General features: G+C 38.2%; 1 protein-coding gene across 1 annotated transcript; it reads left to right on the top strand.

Annotated features, from left to right (window-relative positions):
- Positions 1–7,477: 7,477 nt before the first annotated feature.
- LOC123308115 (THAP domain-containing protein 2-like) lies at positions 7,478–8,019 on the top strand. Its single transcript, XM_044890662.1, has 2 exons — positions 7,478–7,561; positions 7,618–8,019. The coding sequence occupies exons 1-2, from the start codon at positions 7,491–7,493 to the stop codon at positions 7,715–7,717; spliced, it is 171 nt and encodes a 56-aa protein (XP_044746597.1). The 5' UTR covers positions 7,478–7,490; the 3' UTR covers positions 7,718–8,019.
- Positions 8,020–9,697: the final 1,678 nt, after the last annotated feature.

Here is a 9,697-nt window from a genome sequence, read left to right on the forward strand (position 1 = left end):
AAACTGTTAATCTACCAACTTTATATCCTGAAGCTAAACTGAATAAGGAGTCACCCTGCGATAAGAACCTACAATTAAATTTATCATTGCCATAGGCAGAAGTATTATACAACGTGGTCCACGGGAACCTGACGTTTTTCAATTGGGTAGTACTCGGCAGGTAGGTGGAGTGGGGCCATCAGAAGGGTCCCATTTGAACCGTTGGAATGTGCCATTTAGTGTACATCATGACTGCGTGGGGTGTGAGGCATCGCATGTTCGCGTTTGAAGCTTTTATCAAAAATGGTGAATCAGTGGTGGCTACGCAGAGACTGTTTCGGCGTGAATTTAATATTGGCCGTCATGGAGCTGTCCCAAGTCGTAACACGATTCTGAAGTGGGTCAACGATCTTCGAACAACTGGAAATGTGATGAAAAAGAAGCCACCAGGACCTACTCGCACGGCACGGACCCCCGAAAGTGTGGAGAGGGTGAGGCACGCGTTGCGAACAAGTCCATGCCGCTCAGTGCGAAAACAAGCGCAAGCATTAAGACTAAGTCGTTCCACAGTTCGCCGTATTGTCGAACATGACCTCAGATTCCACCCATACAAATTGGCAATTGTCCAGCAGCTGAAACCAACTGACTTTCCACAACGCAATGATTTCTGCTCTCAATGCTTGAAGTGAACGAAGATGCTGTACTGTTTATGAGTGATGAAGCTCATTTCCATTTGAACGGTTTCGTCAATAGGCAAAATTGTCGTTATTATGCCAGTGAAAACCCTCAGCAACTTCATGAACGGCCCTTACACAGTCCGAAAGTGACGGTCTGGTGTGCAGTATCGTCCAAATGTGTGATTGGTCCATATTTTTTTGAGGAAAACGGCAACACAGTGACTGTGACTGCAGCCCGTTATGTTGAGATGATAAACACCTTCCTGAGACCTGAGTTACGCAATCTACGACTTCCTGCTGAAAGCATCTGGTTCCAGCAAGATGGGGCAACCCCTCACACAGCTAGAGTATCGATGGATGTGTTGCGCCAAATGTTCCCAGAGCGCTTGATCTCACGGTTTGGGGACATGCCTTGGCCTCCGCGGTCACCTGACCTGACAATCTGCGACTTTTTTCTGTGGGGGTTTCCTCAAATCTCGTGTCTACGAAAACAAACCGAGAACGTTAGGCGAGCTGAAGGAAGCGATTCGAGCACAAGTCCACGCGATTGACACACCCTCATTGGAACGCGTTCACCAAGGGTTTTTGAACAGACTTGCAACATGTTTCGAGCAAGATGGTCACCACTTGACAGATGTTATTTTTAAGGTTTGATTTCTTAAATGGCATAGTACTGGCTGTAAGTACATGAAAAAATAAATGTTATATGCTGAAAAACAAATGTGTACTACTCATTTAAAAACCGTCAGGTTCCCGTGGACCACCCTGTACATGAAAGTTATGCAAAGTGCTAAAGGTCTACCTCAATGTTAATGCTAAGCGCTGTGCTGGACTTATTGGTTCACGGTTGCTCTTTTTGGCTAGAGAAGGCCCAATTAGAGATAGTATTTCGTCGAATTGTACAGGCGTCATTCTAGTGTACAGGAAGAACCATTCATGATCAACAATCTGTGATAGTGAACAGTCTTGACATAGACATCAACATTGACATCTTAACATTGACGTTACCATTAACATCATTGTGAATGGGCAGTTAGGACATATCCCCAGGAAAATGTAGAGAGATACAGACCTTACTTCTTCACTCTACATATTCCCAGAGAAAAATAGCATCACTCACAGGTGTTTCCAAGTGAGTAGTCAACCGAATCGATATAAAAACCGATAAAAACCTGCCACTTGAATCGGTCCGAGTCGGTAGATGTGGCAGAAAAAGAATAACCACTGCTCGTACTGACCGCAAAATCAGAGACATCTGTCTTCAAAATCGTAAAAAGAGTGTGGCTCGGCTGACTACAATGATGAACGACGAGGGCATCAACATTTCCAAAAGGACAGTCCAGAGGCGCTTGGCCGAATAGAACCTGATCGGTCATCGTCCAACCAAAAAACCACGCCTCAACGAGGCAGTGAAGAAAAAGCAATGGGCCAGACAACACCGAAATATGACAGTTGCGGATTGGAGTCGAGTAATTTGATTTCAATTAATTTGTGGTATTCCTCAATAGTGTTTTAGTAGTAATAATAATATTTTACAGGTATGCTTCTCTGACGAGTCGTCTTTTGGTTGATAAGAGCTCATTCGTCCGCCGACGCCCAAGGGAGCAGTTCCAGCCTTGTAGAGAGGGTTAAACATCCTGTTAGCATCATGGTCTCTACATCGTCGAAGGGACCATGAGGCAGGACCAGTACAGGCGTGTACTCTCAAGTCGGCTCTAACCACAGGTTGAAGAATGGTTTCCTGATGATGAGGAATACGTGTTTATGCAAGACTCGGCACCGTGCCATAAAGCCAGGAGTGTAACTGCATTTCTGGCCGCCAAGAACGTGAATGTTTTGTCCTGGCCGGGGTATTCACCAGATATGAACCCCATTGAAAACCTTTGGAAAATCACGAAACGTGAGGTTGCCAAAGAAGTTAAAACCACCAAGCGGCAACTAATTGAAACACTTATTAGGGTGTGACATCACAACCCCAATATACAGCACAATGCAAAAATTTTCATTGAGAGCATGCCCCGACGTCTGGAAGTCTTAAATGCAGCCAAAGGCGGCATTACCAAATATTAGATTTTTTTCATTTAATTATTCGTCATCATATTTTATGGAAAAATAATTATTACGTGTGACTATGGAATATGTTGTTTTCCTGTCCTAGTAAAAACCTCCAATAAATAAAGAAGAAGTTACAATGCATCATACAATTACAATACTAACATCAATTATTTGCTCATAAAATTAATTCAAACTTGTCCCTAATAATTTGGCAACCTACTGCATACCTTATTTCAACATGGTAACTGGTATTCCCTTGGAGTAAATGCATTTAATTTGTCTCAATGTAATGAAGAAGCTCATTATTGTAAATATAAGGATATATGGTAAACCTTCTTTCAAGTTAGGTTCGGTAGCAATTGAGGAAATATATTAAGGGGACCGGAAAGTAATGTCGTTTCTGCACATGTCCATATTTGATTGTCATTTAACACCTGATTTTGTATCTCAAAGGCGTACCCAAGTTATTTTAAGGTTATTGTAACTTGTTAACTTCTAAATAATTCAATATTAAATTTGAGGTTTTGTAATTTGAAGTAAAATGGCACTCCAAATAGAAGAAGAGCATATTCGGCATTGTATGCTTATTGAGTTTCGCAAAGGTAGTAACGCAACAGTTGCGACCAAAAACATTTGCGTTGTTTATCCAAGTGCATTAGACGTTCGTATATGCCAAAGATGGTTTTCCAAGTTCAAATCCGGTAATTTTGATCTCTCAGACTCCTATCGGTCAGGAAGACCAACGACATTAGACAATGACATGCTAAGAGTAGAAGTCGAAGCAAATCCATGTCAAACGATCGAAGAACTGTCAAATACTCTAAACCACTGATTCCCAAAGTGGTCCAGGTGGACCCCCAGGGGTCCATGGAAGACTCGATGGGGGTTCACGTTGGCGTGACAAAAAAATGGGGGTTCGCAGTTCGTAAGCTGGGGTCCACGAAAATTTATCTGGTTTCGATAGTGAAGAACTGAAATGTTGGTTTGATTTCACCTATCAACGTAGGCAGATAATATTTTGAGAAGTTCACCGACTGTTACTTGTAAATCTTTCATATTCCATATTCAGTACAACGTGTCGAGACTTGAAAAGGGCCGCCGCTGCCGTCTGCAGCGCTTGGTTGGAAATGCAAATACGAAATACGACTTGTGGTGTGCAAGCTTTCAATCTTGCACGGACTTGTTGGATTCTTCACTAATATAAATACGAATGCCAAGAATCAACGTTACTCATTTGTTTCCGGAATTTCGAACAGAAAAGTTAAGTGAATCGATTTTAGTGTTTGCCAGTGTCGGAAAAAGTAAGTACCTACATACTAATTTGGCTATTTGTTATGGGTATACAATTTTTTTCGAATTTACAGAAATACATAAATCCAAATAGAATCAATGGATATTCCACTTTACATCAATCGGTTCTGCTATTTTCTTAAAAGTTTATTATGGATCTTAGCAATTTATTGCTATCAATTATTAGAATCAGTTTGCTGCCGGTACTTTTTTTATTTCATTGCAATAATTATTCAATCAAATTCTGTTGAAATAATCATATTCTGTTGAAGAAAACAGTCTTAAAGAAGACTAAAACAGAGCCTTTTTATTTACAGGTACGTAACTGATACGCAACATGGCTGAATATAAGAAAAAATGTCGACGGTACAGTGTTGATTATTTAAAATTTGGTTTTCTTCCATCAAAGGCAGATAAGCGATTGCCCATATGCCTTTTATGCAACAAACTTTTGAGCAATGACTATGAAACCATCGAAGCTCGAAGATCATCTAAGAAGGTGTCATCCCGATAAAGTAGGTAAAGATTTGAAATATTTTCAAACATTGAAGGAAAAATATGAAAAGAGACCCACTGTGCAAAGCATGTTCGCTTCAACGTCTGAAAGTAACGAGGATGGCTTGCGGGCATCTTACAATATTTCATTGCTTATAGCGAAATCTGGAAAACCGCACACCATTGGAGAACAATTAATTTTACCCGTTGTTGAAGAGGTTTTGAAAACTGTTCTGCACAAATCTCCATTTGACATACTCAAAAGAATTCCTTTGAGTAACAACACTGTACAAAGACGTATTGATGAAATGAGCTCTGATATTGAAAGTTTCTTGTGTAATTATCTGCAAACAACTCATTTTTCTATACAATTGGACGAGTCAACTCTACCTGGTAATGAAGCATTACTATTGGCTCATGTTCGATTTGTTATGGACGAAGAAATGCGTGAAGAGCTACTCTTCGCGAAAAAATTGGAGACGGACACTAAAGGTGAATCAATATTCAATATCCTGAGTGATTTTTTTAGGGAAAAATCGATACCATTCACAAACGTTATTTCGGTGGCAACAGATGGAGCTCCTGCCATGGTCGGGCGATATCGTGGGTTTATAAGCCATCTTAAAAGAATTGTACCAGAGGTAATTGCAATTCACTGTGTCATCCACCGACAACACCTCGTAGCAAAAAATTTGTGTGGCAGATTGCACCAATCGCTTCAATTTGTGATTAATGCAGTTAACAAAATAAGAAGCAATGCATTGAATACGCGTTTATTTGCACAATTGTGCGATGAAAATGATGAAGATTTTCGACGATTGCTCTTACATACTGAAGTACGCTGGTTATCGAAAGGTGCATGTTTAACAAGATTTTACTTACTTTTTGAATCTGTTCTAGAGTTTTTGGATAGTAAAGATTCAGATTTAAAAAAAAAACCTGATCAATTCGAAAGCAGACATCGCGTATTTGACGGATTTGTTCAAAAAATTCAATGACCTCAACTTACAATTACAAGGGGATAGCCTCAATTTAATAAAAACAAAGGGTGCAGTCTCAGCTTTTCTTGGAAAATTGAAATTTATGAAGCAAAATATTAGTCGGCGAGAATTTTCTCAAACTTGTCACAGGTAGAACGCCTTGATGAGGATATTCAGACATACGTTCAACATTTAATTGCCCTGCATGATGACTTTAAAATCAGATTTGAAGATATCTTGACAATGGAAATACCACCATGGATCATAAATCCATTTGATGAAACGGAAGTGGGGATTGTGATATTACAAGAGGAGCTACTTGAACTCAGCACTAATGAGGAACTGAAGGTTAAATTTAAAAGAGGATATCAAGCATTTTGTCAGAAATACCCGAAAAATATCCTGGACTGTGGGGAATTGCGAGAAAGCTTCTGATAGCCTTTCCCTCGTCATATCTTGTCGAAAAAAGCTTCAGTGTCGTCACAAATCTTTTAACAAAAAAACGGAGCAGATTAAATATCACAGAACGGGGAGATTTGCGGTTATTCCTAACAAAACTGAAGCCAAATATTGATAATTTGCTGTCAATCCATCAAGTACATCCCTCCCATTAAAATTATGAGTTTTTTGTCATTATAGTTATATTACGTTATTAATGTTTGATTTTATTTATATTGTTATCATATTACATTATAATATTATTTGTAATAATTACATATTTGAATATTGAAGCAAATATACTATTTTTTTATCCTTACCATCTGCGAATGGGGAGTTTTCTAAATAAAATAAACTGCCACTGCCAGTGGATGACGAAAAAGAAAAGTTGGATGGAATTACTTTTTTGATTGGCCAACTTTTCTTTTCTTACAACCACTCACATCACAATAAATCAATTAATTAACCAATTATTCTCAGATTTTTTTCGAAATTCGTGATTGGAACGCAGCTTTAACGCAAATTTCTTTTGTTTGATTTAATCTTCACATTTTTTGTTTTGAATTTTGGGAATATGGTAGAAATGTAGGCAGGGGGTCCATCGAAACTAGCAAAATTTTGAAAGTGGTCCATGAGAGAAAAAAGTTTGGGAACCTCTGCTCTAAACAAACCTTAGTCGACCATTCAGGAACACTTACAGCAGATTGGAAAAATAAGCAGAGCAGGTGTTTGGGTCCCCCATAATCTGTCCGAACAGAACAAAGCTAACCGATCTATCACATGCAACAATTTGCTTCAACGGCACTATACAGAACCGTTTTTTAGTCGTTCGATTACTGGTGATGAAAAATGGGTCCTATATGATAATCCAAAACGCAAAAGGCAGTGGCTATCTCCAAATGAATAACCACGAAGTACTGCAAAACCAGGTTTACATCCCCAAAAGGCCCTTTTGTGTGTTTGGTGGAGTATTCAAGGAATTGTTCACTTTGAACTTTCAAACCCTGGACAAACTGTTAATGCAGAACTCTATTGTGAACAATTGGATAGAGTGAACCAATCATTAATCGAAAAGTATCCGGCAATTGTCAACAGAAAAGGTGTTATTCTGCAACATGATAATGCAAGACCCCACTGTGCAAGACAAACACTGGGAAAAATTAATGAATTGGGGTGGGAGGTGCTGCCTCACCCACCATACTCACCCGATATTGCACCCTCGGACTTCCATTTATTCCGTGTTGTAAATGTACACCATAGACTTAATAAAGCGTGGACTGGCCCTGCGAGAGAGAACATTGTCCGGAGAATGAGATGCAAAGCTTTTGGGCCTTGTCAAAAGATTGAGGTTAATCTTTGTTTACGTGCGTGAATATCGTGAAATAAATATTTACTTTTTTGCGTTTCTAGCTCTCGATAGTGGTTGTTTGTAGTGATTTCTGTGAAGTGACTTGCGGTTGTTTGAGTGTTAATAAAGTGAAGATTATTGTTCATTAGTTTTCAGCTTTCGGCAGTAGTTGAAGTGATTTCGGTGAAGTGGTTCACTTTTTATATTTTCAGGAAGTAGTAAGCAATCATGCCTTGGACTTGTGCTGCATTCAATTGCAAGGCTCGATATAAGAAAGGCGAAAATTTGAAATTTCATTCGTAAGTAGTCTTGGAGTGATTGTGATTGTAGTTGTAGTAAAATGGTATAATTTTAGCTTTCCGAAGGATGAAATATTAAGGAAAAAATGGACTTTAGCTTTGAGGAGAATAAATTTTAACCCGTCAGCTAGTTCAGCTAGCTCCGACAGGACCTAGACAATAAAATCACGAACTAGAGGGAAGAACTTCAGCATACATCAGAGCTCAATCCTGTTGATATTTCTGAAATCCAGGATGAGTGAATGTTTTCCTTAGCGGAGAGTGTGAAAGCATACAGAAGGTTTTTCTTCTGAGCTGGAAATCATTTGTACACCCAATTAGACAAACGGCCTTTTTACTAATTTTGGAAATAATTAGTTTATTTTCAGAAGTAAGTTTTTTACTGTTTTTATAGAGAAAAATTAAAATAATTTTATGCCAGGCCAAGAAGAAGGCTACAAGGCCGAGTATTGACGGTAGAGAAGAGGACCAGATACAGCGGAGCTCAATCTTTTTGATATTTGTGATATCCTAGATGAGTGAATGATCTCCTTAGCGGAGAGTGTGAAAGCCCATCGAGAAGAGAGAATTTCTCTTTTACGCTGACAGGCTAAAGTCGTATATTCAATAAAAAATTAATATTAAATTTAATAAAAATCTGTCCAATTTTATATTTTTCACATCGCTAATGTTATATACAATATATTCAATAAATACCTTTCAACTGATAATTTTATTCATTTATCATCCTTCTTTGGGTTTAAAGGAATACCGCTGTATGTGTTCTGTATTGCTAAAAGCACCTCTACTCAAACAATTAATCATTCAAATATTTTTTTCAACTACCTTGACTGGGAATTTAAGCAATGTTGGGTGTTCAATATTGCGAACTGTTTCTTTGACATACTTAAATCTCAGTAATTGTTTTCCTGAAAACTATATAAAATTATTGATTCATAAAATTAATTGAGGAAAGATTCAAACCAATTTAAAATTTGATTGTACCAAAAAACACACTATTACTTGCCTTCTATCTTCAAATAGTGCATATTAGTTATTTCCCTTATTTTAGGGTTTTTTCTCCGAAAATTTCCGCATAAATTAGTTCTCTTACATAAATATTATATATTTCCATTGATTCAAGTAACGATTTTGCAGTAATAGGACCGGAAACCAGAAATAAAAATCATTTTCGCTCGGATGGATTTTCGATCAAATTCGTCAATTGCTAACAAATTTCAAGGCATAATTACCTCAAACTGATTTCTGATGATTCCTCAACATGTTTATAAATTATTTTGGTCAAAATGATCATAAGTTTCTTTCAGAATACTAGAAAAATTCGTGTTTGACCAATGCTTTACCTTAGTGGAATTAAATCTTAAGCCCAAAGTATGTCTATCTCTCTCGGTGATTCTCTCTCTAATGCTCATAGATAAAGGAGGAGAAATAGATGGGACACGCGCCTTCCCCCACCAATTTCCTATTTTTAAGTTAGGGATCGCAAATACTCGCGGCGCTGTGTACGCTGCTTTTTTGCATTTATAATTTTTTTTAATTATTTATCATTTATTTATTAAATTCTAACCATCAAAGAGCAAATCCGCTGTTATTTGAGTCAACATTCACATTATTAATGTTCAATTTTGCTATACAGTCATAGACCAGCAGTCAATAGAATGGATGATAAAGAAAGGTTGTGTGCTCTCATTTTTGATGAGATTTCCCTATCAACAAACTTAAGGTATGAGAAGTCTGATGACATCGTGGTTGGTTTGGAAGACCATGGTTTTGAAAGGAGAGCAGTGTTAGCAGACCACGCCAATGTGTTCTTCTTAAAAGGGGTATATAGGCAATACAAGCAGCCTATTGCCTTCACATTTAGCAAGGGTGCGATCAAAGCAGTAAAATTGAAAAGGTTGATCAAAGAATTGATCGAAAAGTGTCAGCTCATTGGTCTGGAAGTTCTTGTCACAATCTGTGACCAAGGTTCTTCCAACCAATCTGCTATTAAAATGCTGATGGAAGAGCGAAAGGCGTGGTGCTTAAGAGAGGGCAAAGAAGATAGGTACTTCGGTTTCCTCATAAATGACAAGGAGGTTGTGCCCCTCTTTGATACCCCCCATTTACTGAAGGGAATCCGAAACAATCTTCTCA

The sequence above is a fragment of the Coccinella septempunctata genome, chromosome 2, assembly GCF_907165205.1.
Source record: "Coccinella septempunctata chromosome 2, icCocSept1.1, whole genome shotgun sequence".
Lineage (NCBI taxonomy): Eukaryota > Metazoa > Arthropoda > Insecta > Coleoptera > Coccinellidae > Coccinella > Coccinella septempunctata.